This window comes from Culex pipiens, chromosome 3 (assembly GCF_016801865.2).
Source record: "Culex pipiens pallens isolate TS chromosome 3, TS_CPP_V2, whole genome shotgun sequence".
Classification (NCBI taxonomy): Eukaryota; Metazoa; Arthropoda; class Insecta; order Diptera; family Culicidae; genus Culex; species Culex pipiens.
In genome coordinates, this window is record NC_068939.1 from 10,018,839 (window position 1) to 10,040,580 (window position 21,742).

Here is a 21,742-nt window from a genome sequence, read left to right on the forward strand (position 1 = left end):
GTCGACCTTTTCCATTTGTTCCTTGTTGATCCGGACGCAGACGGGGTGGAACCAGGTATCACACGCATCGCATGCAATCCAGTCCGTCTTCTTCGCCTTCTTTGCCTTCTTCGCTCTACCCTTCGACGGGGAGGAGTTGCGGTGGCAGATGTTGCATTTGATGTCGTCATCACCCACATCCATGTTTCACTGTGATACAGCACACTACGACACTGACACGACGCTGACGTTTCGAGAAAACACACACACTAGCACATAGAACCGCTTGCCAAACGCGGTGAAAAAATCGCGAAAAGTCCGATTTTCCGCGGTACAGACGGCCACAAACACTTTATCCGACGAGAACCGGTTCCAATGCTTTTGGGGGAACACTTTTCGGCCCGAAAAAACTTCGCCGGATGCAGGAAATAACGAAACTTTTGCAGCGAGTTTTCGTGCTGCTGTCACTTCCGCGTGTTGTTGTAGTCAACCGTCGTTTGGTGCCGAATCCCATTCGTCTTCAGATAATCCTGGAACATGCGGTTAATATACTCCTTACCGTTGTCCGTCCGGATTGTCTTCAGTTTGCGTCCAGTTTGCCTCTCGACCAGACAGTGGTATTCCCGGAACACGGCCAGGACTTCTTCTGCTGACTTGGTCTTCAGGAGGTAGAAGTGGATGCGCCGCGACTTGTCATCGATGAAGGTGATGTAGTATCGCTTGCCTCCCATCGACGTCTCCTCCATGGGTCCGCAGATGTCGGAATGGACCAATTCCAACAGCTCTTCAGCTCGAGACCCGGCCTTCCCGAACGGTAGTCTCGTCTGCTTCCCGAGGGCACATACCTTGCAATCGCCGATGCCGTCGTCGCTGAACTTGATGCCGGTTACCAAACCATTCTTGAGCTGCTTCAGTCCGTTCACGTTCAGATGACCCATCCGTTTGTGCCACAGCTCCACTTGTCCAGATTCTCGACACGCCATCGCTCGGGATTGCTTCTCAGCGTCGAATCGGAAAAGATTGTTCACCCTGGTTCCGGTTGCGAACACATCTCCTTCCGGGTTCACTACTTGGCAGCCACGCTTGTCGAAGATCACCTTGTTTCCTTTCTCCACAATTTGACTTACGGAAAGCAGGTTCGTGGTCAACTCCGGAATCAACTGCACGCTGCGGACATCGAGGGCTGGGCTACCAGGGCAACAGCTTGCTTTCAGCTTCGCGTCCCCTGTGGCTACCACCTTCATGACACCGTTGTTGGCTGCCGTCACCGTTCCCGCTACCGTCTTGCAGATTCTCCAGCAGACCTCTATCCTTCGTCAGATGCGAGGTCGCTCCAGAGTCGAAATACCACTCGTCTTCTTCAGCTGCGCCAATCGTGGACAGAACGGTGCTGAGGGCGCTCTGTCCTTTTCCTCCTAGTCGATTCTTGCTCTGGCAGTCCTTGGCAATGTGCCCGAACTTGTGGCAAGACCGACACTTCGGTCCTTTCGACTGACCTACTGCTTGCTTGGTGGGATACCGCTTGTCCTTCGTTGCTAGGGCTACCGTGACTGGCGGTTCCTCGACCTCTTGCAGCAGTCGAGTCTTGATCACGTCCCCGTTGATCGGCAATCCGGAATTTGAGATCGCCATCACCATGGGCTTGTACTCCGGCGGCAAACCGGCGAGAAGTAGAGCTCCAACCCACTCCTCGTCGACGTTGAATCCGATCCCTCGCAGCTGCATCGACGTCGTCACGATCCGGTTGACGTAGTCGGCCATCGAGCTGCAGTTCACAAGCTTCGTTTTGATGAGCTTGCACAGCAGGCCAATCTTCCGCTCCGGTCCGAGATCTCCGAACGTCTCTTCCAGCTTCATCCATGCCTCGCGCGCCGTTTTCGCCTCCTGGATGTGGACGAAATTCTCCGGATCCACCAACATCGCGATCTTCGCTCGCGTTTTCCGGTCCAGCTTGGCGTTCACCTCAGGCAACGTTCCGTCTGCGTTCGGGGTTGGCTGCACGATTTCCCACAGTTCTTCGTGTTCCAGGTACATCTGGACTGCGAACTTCCAGGTCGACCAGTTTTCGCGTCCAATCAGCCGTTGAATCGGGGGTAACCCGGCTAGACTTGAACTGGAGCCTGGGGGATTCGTTTGCGCACCATCGCCGCTTCCGGAAGCGTTCGGTAGAACCATCTTGACCAGCAAAACTTCTTGAGAAAAAAATTTCAACTTCTAGAAACTTCCAAACTTCCTACTCTGGGCCCATAACCACTTGGTTATTGAAGAGTGTGGAATAAAATACGTCTGTAGGGTTTGGAGTTTATTCGGGTAATGAACTAATTTATTGATTGACTTGAAGTCCTTCTTCTTCGTTAGCACCTGCCTACTCGGTTATCTCCAACAGATCAGGGGCAGTATAAACATATGGAAGACAAAAGCTCATAGGACCTTTAAAAAAAAACATTAGAATTGTTTTATTGTTCAGAGCAGCGATTCTCTACGGGGGTACCGGGCCTACTTGATTTACATGGCAGGGGGTATCAGCCTAGAAGAAAGTTGAGAATCGCTGGTTAAGAGTGTTAAGATCTTGTATATTTCCATTGCTCAGAATGCTATTCCCCAAAATAGAAAGTCTAGAAAACCTTATTCCAAAATAGTTCTCGGTTTCAAGTACAGTCATCCCACATATTCGGAACACCCACAAATTCGGAACACTTTTGTGGTAATTTGTCAATAGAATGCAAAATGCAAATTTTCTGCCGACCCTGCTATTTTTAAGGCCTTTATTTGGACATTTTCTTGCTATTTCACTAGTAAAAGTAGTACTTTTTGAACAAAAAACTTCATTTCAAGACTATTTTATCCAGATCAGCAAAACACTGCCTCCAAATTGCCTGTTCCATTATCGTGGGATGTTATTGTGCCTCCCACAATTATGGAACACCTGTATTTAACTGATATTTTCACAAAAAAGTTATCAGACCATTTATAAAACATTACTAAGCATGAGTTTTATTGGTTTCGGAGTGCGAAGTCATTATTTTGTAAAAAAATACGTACTCCTGGAGAGAATAAAAAGTTTGTTTACATCGTAAGAAAAAAGTGTTCCGAATTTGTGGATTTCAAGGGCCAATGTTTTTCTTTGAAAACTTGATATAAAACGTAAAAATGTACAGCCGGTCTATACATCAATCGAAAGATAGCAAGAAAAGCTTTCTCATGAAGGTAAAAGCAATTCATTATGTTCAATTATCGATTTTATATGATTTGTTGAACATTGGCCGATCTGTAAACTGTTCCGAATATGAGGGATGAGTGTACCCTTTCTTTATTTTTTTCAGTTTGCAGTTAAAATTTTTTAAGCTTCGGTTCAATAAAATTTTGTTATTTAATTTTTTTAAAAAATTTTAAGTTTCGAAACATAATTTATAACTTTGAAAAATGTCATTTTAAAAGAGCTTCTTACAAGATAAGATTTTTACAGAATTTACAATGTTTTTTGTCATACTGGTCATGTCTGTAACATAACACCTTCTAGCTAAATCCTTGACCACATTACCTTTCCCCACAGATGATCCGGCTTCACCAGGAAGTGGACCAATCCCAACCGCACCAGCGCAACGTGAAGAAGATGATGGAGGCTCTCGTCACCTACGAAGTCCTGTGCCAGTTCAGCTGGAGCGGCAAGTCGGCCATCAACGGACGTAAGTTGTTCCGAAAATTGGCCTTGAGAAACACTGTTCGTTTATTCGATCCACTTTACAGAGTACACCAAGTACGTGTTCGGCAACAGCGTGGGCATCATCGATCTGCTCACCAAGACGCTGAACCTGGGCCGCAGCACCGAGGAAGCCCAGGCCAACCAGAAGCCAATCCTGACGGCGATCCAGAGCTTCATCAAGCACTCGCGCCAAAACATGCTGCGCGACAGTCGGAAGAGGCGCGAATCGGGCGGAGTTTATCCACCTGATCCGAGGCCGATGAAGCAGCGGTCTTCCGGGGCGGAACCGGACGTTGGCGGTAATCAGTTCTAGAGTTGAGACGTTTGTTTTGGGGGGAGTTTCCGGATTAATTGTGTTTTATTAATCTGTAAAATGTTACACTTTTTGTACGCAAAAGGAGCCAAAACGGTTTTCTTCTTTTTTTTCTTGTTTTTGTACGGAATAAATTAGCCCTAAGTGGAATAAACACAGAAACAGTTAGTCCTAACGTTTAATGCTCAACTGTGAACGACCCTTAACTAAATTGTACCTAACCGACTCGCTACGACGACGACGACCGTCAGCGACTCTCGTCGGACGATTCCGCCGCAGCTTCCGTCGGTACCTTCGTCGTCTTAAGCACCTCCTCGAAGCGCGTGCTCAGCGAGTCAAAGTGGTCCACGCTAAAGCTGGACGCCACCATCGTGCCGGTTCCGCTCGCCGCCACGCCCACATAATTGCGGAAGTAGTGATAGAACCGGCTGCCCCGCCGTTCGACACGCGACCGTTCCCGCTCGGTGCGGCAGATGGCCCGCAGGAGCGGCTCGCAGTCGCAGTAGGTGGCCCGCGTGCGGATTGGGCCGCCGAGGCCGATGTACGCCGAGATGGTTTGGCTGGAAGAGGGAGAAACATTTTAGCTCAAAATCGAAGCCATTCGAAGTTTCTTCACAAAGTTAAAAAAAAATCTAATTTTAAAATTGAACAAATTTTAGAAAATCATAATTTTGGAACATTCAGTTTTTCTATTTGGGATTTTCAGAATTTTTGAATTCATTTATTTTTGAATAACTAAAATTTAGAGTTTCAAAAATTTAAAATTTTAGAGTTTGAAATTTTATGGATTTTTGAAATTTAGAATTATTAAAATTGTTATTTTATAATTCTTAATCCTTTACAATTTTAGAAATTTTGAATTTTAAAATTCTTAAATTTTTTAACATATTTTTTTTTTATTTGAGATTTTTAGAATTCAATAAATTTTTAATAACTAAAATTTAGAGTTCCAGAAATTTAAAATTTTAAGATTTTTTTTGGATTTTTGAAATTAAGAATTATAATTTTTTAATTTCATAATTCTAAAATCTTTGCAATTTAGAGATTTAGAATTTTGGCATTTTAAAATTCTCAAATTTTTCAACTTTTTATTTTATTTTAGATTTTCAGAATTTTTGAATGCAATATTTTTTTCATTTCAGAAATTTAAAATTTTAGAGTTTAAGAATTTTGAAAATTCAGAATTATTAAATTTTTTATTTTATAATTCTTAATTCTTTAAATTTTTGAATTCTAAATCTTTTAACTTTTTTGAAATCTTATATACACTCAAACCCCGATGGTTTGACACCAACTGTTGTTAAACGAACGGGTCACTTTTTAGGGGTGTCCCCTTTCACACGGAGTTCACACGCACTACCAAACGTTTGTTTTATAGTGTGCGTGAGCGCCGTGTAAAAAGTGACAGTTCGTCACTTTTTAGTTTGACTTTGACCAACCTACTGGGTACAAACTAAAAAAGTGTCAAACGAAAAAGTGACCAACCACCGGGGGTTGAGTGTAGTAACATTATTGAATCGTTTGAATAGTTTTTTTTTTTAATTTTTGAGCTTCGTATTTTGTATTTTTGTGAATTATAATTTTTTTGAAATAATAAATTTCTAATTTTAATTATTGAGTTTTTGAAATTTTTAATTTTATTGTTTTGAAATTCCATAATTGAAGAATTTTTAAATTTATAACTTTTGAATTTTGAAGTTTTTAAATTTTGGAACATAGAATTTTGAATTTTAAATTTCATAAATTTGTTTTAGATTATCACAATTTAAAAAAATAAAAACTTAATTTTTTGACTTTTAAATTCTCAAAAATCAATCTTAAAAAAACGCTCCATGAAATGTGGTTAGAAATTACAATTTTATTAGTGTTTTGTTTATTTATTTATTTCCCCATTAAATAAATTAAAATGTCTCCCTTATTAATCCTCCGAAAGCTTTTGGAAACTAAAATTTAAATTGATTCTAATTTTTGTGTTTTTCAAATTTTGGCATAAGATTTATGATTTTTTAATTTCTGAATCTCAGATTTTTTTAATTTTTGGAAATTTTTAAATTAGTAACTTTTGAATTTAGATTTTTTTAATTTCTGATTTAATTGAATTTTAATTGTGGAATAGAAAATAAGAATTTAAGAATGTTTGAATTGCAAATTCGTTATTCTATATTTTAATGTTGAATAATATTTAAATTTCAAAAAAAATAATTTTATATTGTTTTTTTAATTTAAGAAATTTCGATTTTTGATCAAATTTATAAATTTTCGCTTTAGAATATAGAATGTTAAAATTCTAATAAATGTTTTTTTTTTTGTTTTTTTTTATATTTCAGGATTTCAGAATTCGAAAGTTACAGAATTGTAGAATCTCAGAATTCAGAAAATTTATGATTTATTTTGAAATCTTGAACATTAAAGTTTTTATTTTTTGAATTATATAAAAAAAATAATTTCTTTTTGGGGGATTTTTTTTTTAAGAATTTTAGAATGTTTAAATTCTAATAATTCAGAATTTTTGATTTTATAATGTTTTTAATTCTATTTGTTAAATTTCTAGATAATTATAAAATTTATGAATTCAAGATTTTTTTTTCTAATTTTAGAATTTTTAAATTAAAAAAAAATGTTTTAGAATGCTATAATTTTTAAATGCAAAAATTCAAATAATTTTGAATTTTTACATTTAGGCCGTTGCAAATATTTTTCAAAGTTTATGTCGCTTCCCCCACCCCCCCACCCCCCATTCAAAATCGGTCCGAAAAATCAGGGGGCAAAAAAATATTTTTTCAAAAAACTTCAAAATTTCAAAGGAAATAGAAGTCTAACCAACTGAAAATAATTAGAAATGCATTTTCATGCATTCTAAATCATATTTAGCATGGTTGGGATCGATCAAAAATATTTTCAATTTTTGTGAAAATCCAATGTACAGTACCGCAGAAAGTTTTTTTTCCGGCGAAAAAAAAAAATCTCTTCAATACTTCAATTTTTAACACCAATGATTGCAAAACAACTGGGCAGGTGTAAAATGCATTTTAAAACACTTTTTTTTATTCAATTGTTGAGACACTGGCCTGTAATTTCAATTTTTATATTTTTTAATTTTTTTGCCCCCCCCCCCCCCCTTGACCCCGACCAGAGGCGAGGGACATAAACTTCAAAAAATATTTGCAACGGCCTTAGTCATTTCAGAAATTTTGAATTTTTAAGTTGAAGAATTCTAGAATTCTAAAAAACCGAAATTTTGAAATTTATAAATTATTTTCATTTTTTTTTAGTTTTTTTGAGTTTAGAATCTTTTGATTTTTGAGTTTTTTAATTATAAAAGTTTGGAATTATCAATTTATTAGTTTTTTAGATTTGATTTTTAAATTTTTGATTTTTTTTTTATTTTTTGTTAAAAGTTTTCATAGCTAATTTTAATTTATTTTAATTTTGTAAATCCATTTTTTTCCGAATTTCAGAATAAATGTAAAATTTATGAATTTCAGACTTTTTTTAATTTTGGAATTCTTTGAATCATGAAATTAAAAATTTTAGTTTTCGAATATTACAATTTGAGAATGTTAAAATTCCAATAATTTTGAATTTTAGAAATTAAGAATTTTGAAATTTCATAATTCTAAAATTTTTAAATTTGTGAATAATTATAAAATTTAATTTAATTTTGTTTTATTTCGGAAACGGAATCGACGTAACACCTTATAATGTGGCCCTCTTAAACCTTGCGGTTTCGTCAACGGATCCACAGGCGTGTATCGTTCTTTTTGCGACAAGACTCCGCCTCCCGGGTCTCCTAAGTGTGAAGGTATGGCACGGGGAGAGGGCACCGAATACCTATATTAACACTTAGAATTTTTGCGTCTGCCTCGGGATTCGAACCGGCGACCTCTGGATTGTGAGTCCAGTGCGCGGTCCGATTGATCCACACAGGCAGACGCGTTTACGTTTTATTTCAGATCTCTTGATTTGTGAATGATTAAATTTAAAAATATGGTTTATATTCGCATTTCTTAAATTCTGATAACATAAATTTTTAAATTTTGATATTTAAGAAATTTTGAATTTAAAAGTTAAAAATTTGTACAATTTTTAAAATTTATGAATTATTTTCCATTTTCTGGTGTTAAAATTCTTGAATCTTTTTTTTTTATTTCTGATTGTTAAATTTTTGAACTATTATCTAATCCTAATATTATATGATTTTCAAATTTAGGAACTTTAGAATTGAATTTTTTTAAATTGTAATATTTCTAAATCTGATTTTGAATTTTTTATACTATTGAATTTTTTTTTGAGTTTTAGAATTCTAAAAGTCTCAAACAAATATCGAGATTTTCTAGAACGTTAGTCGTAATTTGTCGATTGTAGATCGATAAATTATCTCAATCTACTAATCAACAAATTACGATCTTAACATTTCGATCGCGAGTCGAGAAATTACGATCGAGTGCAATAATCACTACGACTGTTTCGGAAAAAAATCCGCAATTTAAAAAAATAATAGCTCAATTAATTAGACACCGTCAAAACCCACACTCACCGTCCTTCATCGTCAAACTGCTTCAAACTATCGTAGCACATGGCCCCGACGCCACTTCGTCGCTTATTCTTCGCCGCCGCCGTCGCCTGGCTCAACTCCCCCTCAAACCACCGCTCCCACGACCTCTCCACCAGCTCGTGCGCAATATCCTCCTCCAGGTGATCCACAAGCCGATCCTCAACCGCCTTCGCGTCCCGCTGAATCAAACTGGCCACGGACGCACTCTCGTAGAAGAACACCAACTCGTCCAGTTGGTCCGACGGCTGCTTTCGGTTTGCCACGGGTTTGCCCTTTTTTCGCTTCGGAGTGACGATCTTCGGTGGTGGTGGTGGCGCGGTTCGTAGCACGCGTTCCATGTTGCACCAGAGGTTGTCCAGGTTGAGCGGGGCCCGGATGAGCTGCTGGGGTTCGTTTTGGTTGCGGGCGAACAGGCGGAAGAGGGACCGGTGGCGACGGGTAGGGGTGAGGGTGTTGTTTGGGGCGGGTTCCGACTGGTTGGAGGTTTCGTCGTGATCGGCGAAGGTTGGCGTTGTGGAGGACTCGCGGAGGTGGAGATCGGGTTCGATCATGAGGAGTGGGGTTTGGGGGAGGTTGCGATCGCCGCCGCTTTGGATGAAGAACTGCAGTTCGTTGATTGTTTTGCGGAGATCTTTGCGGTTGAGGGCGTAGAGTCGGGCCAGGTCGGACTGGTCGATGTGGACCTTTTCGACGATCGCGAGGATCGAGAGGAGTTTGGCGACGTGAGCGATTCCGGGGGCGACGTAGCGGATTACGTTGTTGGAGATGAAGCGGGCCAGGTGGGCGCAGTTTGGGTCGGTTGTGGTCAGTACGATGGGTCGTTTGGAGGTCGAGATGAGCTGGTTGATGGCCGCGACGAAGCCGTCGTCCTGGTCGAACACGATGTCTGCGTCCTCGATCAGGATGAGGGAGAGCTTCTTGGACGAGGGTTCGGAATCGGTTGAGGCCTTGCGGAGTTTTGTTTTGCTTCCCTTGCGGGCGATTGCCTTCTTGAAGATGTCCACGCCGGAGTCGGCTTCCTTGCGCCGAACCTGGTGACTTTGGGTGGCCTCTTGGAGTTCCTGCAGGATGATCTTGCCCTTTCGCCGAGAGCTGGCGTTCAGCTCAAGCACGTTGAAGTTCATGTCGTTGGCCACGGCGTACACGTTCGAGGTCTTGCCACATCCGGGCGGTCCGATCAGTACGATGTGGTTGCAGATCGCAGAACTACTCGCACTTGAAGAGTTCGACAGCTCAAAGTCATCTCCCGAGTCGTACGGATTGCTCTGCGATCGATCCTCCTTCCAACTGGACAAGAACTTCTTCAGCGTGATCGCCGGCTGGCAGTTGATCAGAATGTCGTCCAACTTCATCGGCTTGTACTTTTCCGTAAACAGCAACTCCCCATTTGCATGCGAAAACTTCGGCTCGATCAACTCGATGCTGTCCTCGGAAAGCACTTCTTCACGAGTCCGTCCCGGCGGCGGCGGCAACGGTTCGTCACAGTGCTCGACGAAGGTCGCCCGGAACTGCTTATAGCACTTAAACACAGGAAAGTGCTTGTAGACCTGCTTCCACTCCCGGACAATGCTCTTCACGTCCGCAATCTCCGGCAACTCGTACCGAAACAGATGATCGCCCTGATCAACCAACTTGGCCAGCACGCCCTCGACCTGATCGTCGTCGCAACTCGTCAACGTGGCAAACTCAAACTCATCCTCCTCGTCACCATCCTCCTCCGGCGTCAATTCCGGAAGAATCCGCACTCGACAATCGTCCAAATCCACGATCGTCCCTTCAACCTCCCCCTCCAACTGCTGCACATGACTAACCAGCGGAAACACCGGCGACTCGTTCAAGATCGACTCCTCGTAGCACCGCTGCTTCTCAATCTCCAGCCGCATCTTGTCCGGAATCCCGGACATCAGAAACTCCTGCCGCGCGCGCGCCTTCTCCGGATCCTCCGCCACCTTCTTCACAAACAGCGGCGCCAACTTGACCCCACTCTTGCTCGATCGCGGCGTTCCCGGCGTCTCACTCCACTCCCCACTCAACCTGCGCACCGACGGCGACCGGACGACCTGCATCGTCGCCGGCGAGCCCACGTTGATGATCTTCAGCGGCGTCACGATCGGCTTTTTGCCCGATGGTTCCTTGTCCGGGCTGGTGCCGCCAAACACGGCGTAGTCTTTGACCTTGCCGGCGCAGGAGCGGCGGGGGCGGCCACCGGCGGAGGTGGGTGCGGTTGCGGTTGGGGGTGTTTCCGGAACGTCCTCGGAAAGCTCCTCCACGATGATGGGGTTCAGCACGAGGGCCGGCTCTTCTTCCGGGGGAAGCGCGGGGGGAGCGGGTTGGCGGCGGGGACGGCCACGTTTTGGGGCGGTCTGGAAGGAGGAAAAAATAAACATTAAATTGTTGATATTTGTAATCAAAAATTAAGGTTATATAAAATTTTCACAGCATTTCTGGAGTTTTTTCTAAAAGGTCCAAAAAAACCTTTTTTTTTTGTTTTTTGGGTGTTTTTGAATAGCCCTGACTTAAGGCGGTTTCAAAAACACCCAAAAAGCAAAAAAATAAAAATTTGAAAAAAAAATTAAAATTTTGGTTGTTTTGGACCCTTTTAAAAAAACTCTAGATTCCAACCTTTTATAAAACAAAACATTTCTTTAAATTATTTAATCGTCAACACTTTATTTTTGCTTGAATTTTCATTTTTTTATATATATATTAATTCAGAGATGATTTATTAATTTGACTGCATTTAGATTTTTTATATTTTTTGGTATTATTGGTCAATTAATTTTAAATTATAATTTGTCACTTTTTTTTTAATGCTAAAATTTTTAAAGTTATTTACTGTTTGATTATAAATTAGATAAAAAAATAATTAATGCAGCTGTTTTAAATGTACAGTCCAGACTCGATTATCCGAAGTTTCCATTATCCGAAGGTTTGTATGAGACTTCGGATAATCGAATCATAATATTCTTGTTTGTATTTTTTTAATTATTTTCCTAATTTGGTCATAAAGTTCGAGTTCTATGATCCCATTTTAGTCATATTTGAGTTGTTTACTTGCTTTTAGCATACCAAATTTTTTTATATATATTTCTTTTAACCAAATTTTTTTTTTTTTTTTTTTTTTTTTTGGGAGGGTGGTCCAGCCGCACATCGTTGATGTTGAAACCTCTAAACTGGGCCCTCGTCCTGTCACGTCCGTCAGTAGTCTTGTCGTACATTACAACTAGAATCAGATCTGCCAATGAATTAGTACACTTCGATTAAATAAACACTGACGCTGTATGGATCTGACTTTAGAATAAATGCACAGTTGTGTGTTATTCATAAGTCCGAATTATTCAATTATTCATTTAAGTCCAAATATTCATTTGCTAACTAGTTTGGATTGTAAATCTAAACTTTAATCTAAAATCCTCTAAACTTCATGTTCAAAACTAAACGTTCCTTTAACTGTTGCAGTACTACTTCTATAAAAAAAAACAATAAAAATTTGTGAACTAATGTACAAATAGGATAGAAATCGCGATTTTAAAAAGAAATGATCATTTACGTCAAAAGATCCGTAGTTCCTCGATTCGCAACAATGGTCAATACAACCATAATCCGAAAACCGTTAGTTCAACAGATCAACGAATTTTGTCCGATATCATTACATTATTGATTGATCGAGACTCTATGGACAATTTGACATAAAAGAATGCCTAGTATTCTACATCAATCAAAGTTTATTGACAGCATTACTTTAACTTAACAGTTGCAACTAACTTTAACTTCAAATCGATTTGGAAAGGATACAGATTTATTTTAAATGCTAATGCTAAGCAACAACACAATTGTACTATCCTGAACTGCCGTTCTACACATAATTGTCCCATGTTCAAAAAAGTGCAACTGAGAAAAACGCGATTGAAATTTTTCGACCGATTTATGTGTTTCTACGCATAATTGTCCCGTGAGTCCCTATTCGCCCTATGTGTCCCTAATCGTCCCAGTTAGCAGGTTATCACCCTTATTTGTGATTCTCTTTCTATACAACTGGTAAACAAGACATAATGCTTAGTAAAACTAATGATTCCATGTAAGAAAATACTAGGTGGGACAATTATGCGTAGAAGTTTAACGATGGGACAAACAGACTTGGTGTTGTTTTTAATGAGTTTCCGAACAAAGTACCAGATTTTATGTGTTTTTCTTAAAAGACACATCAGACTAAACTTAAAAATGTCATAAAGTCAAAATCGTCCAAAACTGACATGGGACAATTATGCGTAGAACGGCAGTGAAGTCCAACCTAAATCCCACATTGTGATAGTGAAAAAGTCACAGAAGCAGCGGTGTCTTGTGCAATTGTGATATTTTCACTATCGGAGAACTACCTAGTTCACGAAGACAGCTTATCGGTCAACGCTTAAGCCCTGGGGCTGCGACAAAGCGAGTTCTCGTAGCATGAAGTGGTGTCCATAGTGCTTATAAAAAAAAGAATGTATACCCAAATTTTAACTAATGCACTGGGATCAAATCATGCCCCTTGACTTTACAAGGCCCAGGGATATATATTTCTTTTAACCAAATTGGATAATTTTTCGGCTTCAATAAATTTGTAAAATCAAACCAATGATCGGGAAAGACAATAAAAATTAGCATAAAAAAATTTCATGAATACAGTAATAAATGTAATAACGCAATTATTATATATTAGTTTTTTTTTATTCAGAAATTGGCAATCGTTCAAAATTTTAAAATCCTGCAAATCAGTTATTTTTTTATTATTTTTATTAGAAATGTAAAGGACAAAATTTTTAAAACCGCCAAATCAACTATTTAAAAATAATGAAAGTTGTAAATATAGACCAATACATTTATAGTTTATAAATTCTGTTTATCCGCGCGGCAGAATTCGAAAATCAAAACTGAAGGATGTATTAGACTATGACAAACAAGCAAACTCGCACTTTTTGACAGTTTGTCCACATTTGTTGTTTGCCTGCATTTGTTTGCAGAAATGTCAGCCTGCAAAAAAAAAATGCGAGTGTGTTTGTCATAGTCTAATATCGCCTTGAGTGTGAACAAGCTCTTCAATTTTAATTTTTTTTTTTTTTTTAGTTAAATGGTATGTTTCCAGTAATTAATAATATTTTATAACATTTTTTTGTTTGCCCTTAAGACGTTGCAGATTTTTTATGAAGTGTATGGCTCTCAACTCTGACGAAAGTCAAGAGGGGTTTCAACATTTGAATAGAAAAAAGTGTTTTAAAGTACATTATATGCAGTCTAGTTGTTTAGCCATCATTTGTGTTAAAAATATCTGTAAGTATGCATCGATGATTTTTTTTTTCTCGAATATAAACTTTTTGCTGACATCAGAATTTCACAAGCATTCAAATTGTTTTTTAAACCAGTCCAAACATGCTAAATATAATCATCAACGCAGTAAAATACATTTCTAATTGTTTGGAATTGATTAGACTTCTTTTTTCATTGAAATTATCAAGTTTTTTGAAAAAAATATGTTTTGCCCTTTGATTTTTCTGGCAAATTTTGAAGAGAGGGTAGCGACATTTACCTAGAAAAATAATAAAACGGCCTTTTGATTTTTGGAGATTTTAAAAGAAGAAGGAAATTAATACTTGAAATGTGATTTCAATTAATTCCTTCCACCAAATTTAAAAATATTTGAATTTCTTATTTTTTTTTGTTTCTTTATATCCTTAATTTTTTTAATACATTTCTTTGAATCTTAAATTTATTAATTCTATATTTTTAAAGATATTTTTTCATTAAATTATGGTCGAAGTTTATTGAAATTTTATTTGTCTGAATAATATTTTTTTAATGTTTTTTTGTTTTTTTTTTAGGGTTTAACTCTTATATTTATTTATTTTTTTCCTTTTTTACTATTATTTTTTTTATTCTATATTTTCAAAGTTTTAAAAACTTTACCATTTTTAATTTATTTTTCCTTTTTTGTATAATCTGCTTTGACCTTACAATTTATTATTTTTAAAATTGTTAAATTTGAAATATTTGGAAATTTTTATCTCTGACTTCATCTTTTTCTATTTTTTTTTTTTAATTTTGTTCAAAATGTTTTAAGGGTGCACAGCAACGAAGGAACTCAAACTTACGGACCCAATCCTGCAACAACGGGATTGTAGATTAGGCTAACTTTGTTGTAAATTACTTTGTGGACAATACTTTAGGGGATGAATGAAAAATCATATCGATAGTTCCCGTAGTTTTGAAGATACTAAAATGTCTGTAAAAATCTGGATGCAAAAGCTCTGATTGATGTGCACCGTTAAAATGTTTTTTTTTTTTGGTTTTTTATTGAATTTATGTATTGATTTTTTTACTTTGTATTTTAAATTTTTGATTATCGTTATTTTTTTTATTTTACAAATGTAAATTTTGGAATTTTGTATAGATCAAGAACACTTGAACTATTTTTTTCTCAATTTGCTTAGTTTTAAATGCTGGTATTATTATTTTTAAGCATTAAAGTTTTATTTTTCGTATTTTTCATTATATAAATTTTTGATGATCTGAATTTGTTATTTTAAAGAATGTCAAAATTTTTAGAAGTCTAAACTACATAACTTTGTCTTTTTTCTTAAATTTTTGATGACCTTAATCTTTTTTTTATGTTTGAGTTTATAATTTATAGTAGTGTCATACACAGAAAATTTTGGATTGCCATTTCAGTAAAATAATTAACTGAATACGATTCAGTAATCATCACTTTTGCTGAAATATCGGTAATGAACAAAAACATTGCTGAAAAATCAGTAACTGCATATCTGTCAAACTGAAATGTCACTTATGACCTGGGTGCTGAAAAGACAGAATGCGTAACGTGATTTTCGAATGCTCCCAACTGCTCCTCACTACTACAAGTGCACTACTGCTGTAAACATAAACAAAGTAGAAGGCTTTGTTCAAGCTCAAGCGTGACATATTTTTTGCTGCTGAAGTGACTTGTTTTGAAATATTTTGGGTCAGTTGATGTTAAAGTTTTCACTGAAAAATTAAGTGCTTCGCGCATTTTTTGTTCGTAGACTAAACTATGGGCGGCTAAAAGATGTTTTTTTTATTGTTCACGTGACGAAAAATTGCGTCAGAAGTGGGTGAAATTTTGTGAACCAGAAGAACTAGCGAATGAAAGTTCCGAGATTATGTATCTTTGTAACTTAAGATTTGTTGACTTCGAATACCTCAAAAACTCGAGAAATTTTTTTAATCCTGACAAAATAAATTATTGATCGATTACAATACTTGCCACTTCTTGGTATCATTTTGCAAACAGTAAATTGGTTCCGCTTTGACAGTTCTAAATTGAGGCCGCTTTGCGAACCACTATTCTGCACCCAGCTTATGACTATTGTTTGGATGTTGCCGAGAGAAATCCTCTTTGAAATGTGGTTTGTTTATTTTTTTTATTTTGTATAATTGTGATCATTAAAAACAAAGGTAAGAAAATGTGAATAAAAAAGCCTCGATGCTAACCAACTGTTTTTTAGGTTTGGACGATTAATGGAATAAATGTATATAACAGTACTGGAAACATTTCTAATGACAAGCAAAATAAAATTTTAATATCTAAAATTCCAGCACAGATTGCCGAACCTTCAGCAAATGATCAGTCAAACTGCCACAAGAATATTACTGAATTTTCAGCAAAATAATTTGACGTTTCTTTTGCTGGAATTTCAGTTGTTTTGACAAGTTTTGCCTTCCTCACCTCAATGAGGAAAGGCTATAAAATCACTCGAAAAATGAACTTCTTTATTCGACCTCCTAGACCCACCTTCACGTATACCTATCAAATCAGAATCAAATTCTGAACAAATGTCTGTGCGTGTGTCTGGATGTGAGTCCGTGCACCCAAAAATATGCACTCGATTATCTCCGGACTGGCTGAACCAATTTAGACTATTTTGGTCTCATTCGATCCGTCTTGGGGTCCCACAAGACCCTAGTTAATTTTATGAAGTTTTGTAAAGTACTTCAAAAGTTATGCTAAAAAAACGATTTTAACAAAAGTCCGGAAGATTGTAAAAAGGGTGGTTTTTGTAAGAAAACCCGTCATGCTATATATTGTTAGAAAGGTATTTGAAAGACTTTTCCAACGCATCCAAAAGATTGAAAATCTGACAACCCCATCAAAAGTTATGAGCACTTAAGTGTTATTTATACACTTTTTTGAGGCCGGATCTCAAATATTTTGATGAAAAAGTTGTCCGGATCTATTATGCGACCCATCGTTGGATAGGTAATCAAAAGACCTTTCCAACGAGCCCAAAAGATTGAAGATCTGACAACCCTATCAAAAGTTATAAGTACTTTAGTGTTTTCAATACACATTTTTTACTGGCCTGATCTCAGATATTTTGATAAAAATAAGTGTTATTTATACGCTGTGTAGTGTATACTCACTTTATGAATGTGAGGAAGGCACCAACCACCTAAAGGTGGATTAAGTAACGTTTTTTAATGAAATTTCAATAAATCATCTGTCAAAGTGACAAATATCAGTTAACTGAGAATTTAGTAAAATCTAAATTACTGAATCGTTTACTGAAATTTGAGTAGATGAAAATTTAGTAAAACTTTACTGATTTTCTGCAAAAAAAAATGGTGTGATTGTAGATTTTTTTATACAACTTGAATTTCTAATTTTCGATAAATTTCAATACTCAACATTTTCATAACTAAAAAATAATAATTTTGTAAATTTTGGTTTCCGATTTCTTATGTTGATTTTATTATCATTTTTTTCTTAGCCTGTTAATTTAATAAAAATCAAAATTTTTACATTCATTGTTTTATTTTGAAAGCTGTTTTTCAATTATATAATACTTTGTTTAATTTAGAATTTAAAATCAACCATCAGACAGTTTTATTTTTTTCAACTTCTTTAAAAAAATCAGTATAAGCAGGGTTGTTACGGGAGAGTCGAAAAAAAATCCGCGCCAAATCCGCGCCGACCTAAAATCCGAAACCGCGCGAAATCCACACCATATAAAAAAATATCGCGACCAACATTGAGGAAATTTTATTTTTTAATGAAGAAAAACTAATTCAGAAAGTATTTGATTAAAAAACTTGTTTTATGTTTAAAGGCTCCAAAGGAATGAAAGCAAAATATCCATTGAAAAAAAAAATCCTCAAGAGACGGTCAAGGCAAGGGTCATGAAAAAAAATCTTCAAAATAGAAAATACAATATTTGAAAACCTAAAAATTTAACTTCAAAAATGTAACCTCAAAATAAAATCCAAATCTAAAATAATAATATGATAAAATTTTAAATTTCGAAAGTCTAAATATTCAAAATCAAAGAATTTTTATACAGTTTGTAATCCAAAATCCTCGCTAAAATTTCACTCCGAAAGAAATTTAATTTCCGATATTTAAAATAATGTCTTCTCATAATTTCAAAATCTCTTACATAAAATAGGACTTCAAAAATTGTGGAACTCAAGAATTTAATAATTTAAGAACTAAGAATTAAAAAAAAAAAACATTTAAGAATTTAAGAATTTAAGAATTTAAGAATTTAAGAATTTAAGAATTTAAGAATTTAAGAATTTAAGAATTTAAGAATTTAAGAATTTAAGAATTTAAGAATTTAAGAATTTAAGAATTTAAGAATTTAAGAATTTAAGAATTTAAGAATTTAAGAATTTAAGAATTTAAGAATTTAAGAATTTAAGAATTTAAGAATTTAAGAATTTAAGAATTTAAGAATTTAAGAATTTAAGAATTTAAGAATTTAAGAATTTAAGAATTTAAGAATTTAAGAATTTAAGAATTTAAGAATTTAAGAATTTAAGAATTTAAGAATTTAAGAATTTAAGAATTTAAGAATTTAAGAATTTAAGAATGTAAGAATTTAAGAATTTAAGAATTTAAGAATTTAAGAGTTTAAGAGTTTAAGAATTTAATCTAAGGTTTTAGAATTTAGAAATTTAAGAATTTTAGAATGTATAAGCTTAAAAATACTAAAATTATTTTAGATTTGAGATTTTTTTCTATATTGTTTTGAATTTGAAAGTTTTGACTTTTTAATTTTGATTTTTTTTAAATCTTCAAATTTTCGATTACCCAAATTTTTGGTATTTTGAATTTCAGATTGCCAAAATTTTGAATTTCGAAATTTCAGATTTTTTAAATTACGATTTTAGAAATATCGAAAAAAATTAATTATATTTTGATTTTTTTTTGTTATAATAAAAACTATTAAAACAATTTTTTTTCGAATTTTTGAATTTCTGAAGCTTTGAATTTGGAATGTTCTGATCTTTTTATTTTCGCCAAGAATGTTTAAATTTAGAAAAAAAATATTTCTACCGATTAAATTCCATTCCAAAATTCGAAAGTGGAGGCCAGCTTCTGTTGCGTCCTATCAAGCTCATATTTGGCGCCCACCAGAACAAGCCCCAATAATAGTTTTTGTTACACATTCTAATGTCTATATCTTCGGGAAAAGTTTGTAATATTTGATTTACAAAATTAAAAATTGAATAAATCCAGTATAAAATTAAAAATAAATAAGGTTAAAAATCATTACTCAAAACTCAAAAGAAATTAAATATTCAGAGCCGGAGATGTTAAGAAATTACAAGAAACATATAAAAAATAATTTCTACATAATCTTCATCTTCATTTTTCGACGTTTCGTACTAAGAAAATACAAACAAACATTTTCAGAAGAAAATTTAATTAATAAAAATTATGAAATTCTTGCACTCAAAGGAAAAAACGAATTATCGTTATTCCTGATAATATTTTTCTTAATAACTTGAAAGTAATTCTATCTCTCTCAATTAATTTATTTATCAAAATTGCCATCCGCGCGAAATCCGCGCCTGAGCAAAATTAGCCAGCAAATCCGCGCCAGATCCGCGCTATCCGCGCGAAACGCGCCATCCGCGCGATCCGCGCCGTCCGTAACAACCCTGTATAAGGTACAGTACTTGTTCGGTAACTGGGCGTTGTTTAACTGGGCTGGTTTTTTGACAAACGTCAAAAAACCAAAGCAAACCGAAACGGCCGAGGGGCTGCTGGATGCAAAACCATGTTCAATAAATAAAAAAAATCAAACTTTTTATTAATTTCAAGTCACAATTAAAGAATAAGAAATATGAAAAGTAAACATTGTGAATAAATTTGAGTAACTTTTATTTTTATATTTCATCAGGAAAATATTATGCATCGGTGGACCCAGTTACCGTAAAAGTACTGCACTTGTTCCGTTCCGCAAAAAAGCTACATTTGTATCGATTTTAGCTCCAGGTGGTACAGGATAAGCCAATTTATACTCTGAACCTTGAATTTCACTAAAAAAAAGTTTCCAGATTTGGCTGGGAAGAACCAAACGACAAATATCCCATTCTTATGGGCATTATTAAGAATACCAAAACGGGGAATACGTGATTTGGCATGGAAGCAAAATTTTCATCTATGGACTGTACTTCTCAATATAACTTCGAAACTTGGGTGAGAAATTTTAAATCCCGGATAGCAAAGACTCTACTCCAAACAAACACATAAAAATCGAGATGCAAATTACAATCAACAATTTATGGTTTACCCCACACTACAGTTCATTCAGTCGACGAAAAAAAGGCTTTCGGCGAAAGAATTCAAACAAACTAGTCAAGACCTGCTTTTATTACAGTTTTTAAACATGCAGTGCAAATTCGAAATTCAAATCCAAAGTCCTACTTCCTACTTCTTCTCTTCCTTACCTCGGCCACCACGATCGTCGGCGTCGTCACCGTCGCTTCCGGCGCCGTCGTCCCCTCCGACGGCGATTTGCCCATCTTGGCAAAGTACCCCAGCAGGCTGTCCTTTTTCTTCAGCGGCGAACTCAGCTTGGTCACAAACTCGTCCTCGTCGTCGTCGTCGGCGGCCTTTTTAACCGGCGATTGTTCCGGCGTGGCCACGTCTTCCGCGGACGAGAGTCGCCTTCGGCCGCGTTTCGCGGTCACTTTTAGTGGGGCTTCTTTCGGAGGGTGTCGGCCACTTTTGCGGGGGGATTCGCGGAGAACCGGTTCCGGAGGAACGACTTCCGCTTCCTCCTCTTCGACGTCCATGTTTTTGATTAGTTTTTTCAGGCGCTTCGCGCGACGGTTCATCTGGTGCTCGATGTACTCTTCCTGGGCTTCGTCCTGGAGCTTGCGCTTGCCGGCGCCCTTCCGGTCGGCCCACTCTTCCAGCTTGAGCTTCCGTTTGACCTTTTCGTCCTTTTTTTGCACCTCGGCCGGATCGGGCGTGTCGGAGTGCGTGTCCCGGCCGGGGGAGTTCGAGCCGATGGCCTTGTTGCGGGAGGCCATCATCAGCTGGAACGCGTTGACCGTTTTGTTCTCCTTGTTGCTGCCCTCCTTGGGCGGATCTTTGGCGGGAAGATCTTCCGGAGGATCGGCCGGAACTTCCTTTGATTTGCGGGGGGACGTGTGGCGGCTGGATTCGGAGCCTAAAAAAAAGGATGATTTTGAATTAGTCTTAGTTTCGTGTGTGGAAGAATCGATCCCACGCCCTTACCATCATCTTCCGCCGGGGTCTCGCCCTTCTCCCGATGTTCCTCGGCTCGTTTCCGCTTGCTGCACCGATGACTTCGCTTCTTCTTGAGCGACTTTAGCACCGAGGCCATGTTCTCCGCAATCAGTCGGTCCACCTCACTCTTGGACGGTTTCGAGGGACCAGGTTCCGGTTCTTCCTCCACCGCCGAAACGTCCTTCCCCTCATCTTTCAACTCTTCCTCCCCGCCCGAACTCTTCCGCCGACCGTCGTCCCCCTTGGGACTCTTGAAGTACTTGACAATGGTGCCGTTCATGGTCTCGATTCCCCCCTTCCCCGAGAGGTCAACAAACCCAACAAAAAAAAAAACGGAACTTTCACCCGACGACGGCGCACGCGTGCATCACTGAAAAGCGGTCCCGAAAACTGCTCAAAACGATGAAACTTATCACGCCGGAGGTCCTACTCACCAGCGGGACCACTTTTGGCCACGACAACGGATTGTTTTACGGAGAAACGAAGCACCGAACAAGTTTCATTCACAACAAGCTTTGACAGCTCGTTTGGGCGCGAATGCGCGACGGTGAAAATTCCGGGTTGCCAGATTTGCAGATTTGAAGTCTGCAGGTTGAATAGCGTTGCTGAAGGGGGTGTTGCTCGCGCAACTGTCAA

General features: G+C 37.2%; 2 protein-coding genes across 5 annotated transcripts in view; one reads left to right on the forward strand and one right to left on the reverse strand.

The window, feature by feature from the left end:
- LOC120428980 (uncharacterized) overlaps positions 1-4,163 on the forward strand; it is an 18,763-nt gene extending 14,600 nt beyond the window's left edge. For all 4 annotated transcript variants that reach the window (XM_052709597.1, XM_039594116.2, XM_039594118.2 and 1 more), the window contains 2 exons: positions 3,533-3,665; positions 3,727-4,163. In XM_052709597.1, coding sequence (XP_052565557.1) covers positions 3,533-3,665; positions 3,727-3,995 — 402 coding nt within the window. In that variant the 3' untranslated portion in view covers positions 3,996-4,163. The remainder of the gene's footprint in view (positions 1-3,532; positions 3,666-3,726) is intronic.
- LOC120428979 (enhanced level of genomic instability 1) lies at positions 3,683-21,631 on the reverse strand. The gene is made up of 4 exons (XM_039594113.2): positions 21,095-21,631; positions 20,299-21,026; positions 8,533-10,913; positions 3,683-4,555 (listed from the first exon to the last, which is right to left on the reverse strand). The coding sequence occupies exons 1-4, from the start codon at positions 21,384-21,386 to the stop codon at positions 4,243-4,245; spliced, it is 3,714 nt and encodes a 1,237-aa protein (XP_039450047.1). The 5' UTR covers positions 21,387-21,631; the 3' UTR covers positions 3,683-4,242.
- Positions 21,632-21,742: the final 111 nt, after the last annotated feature.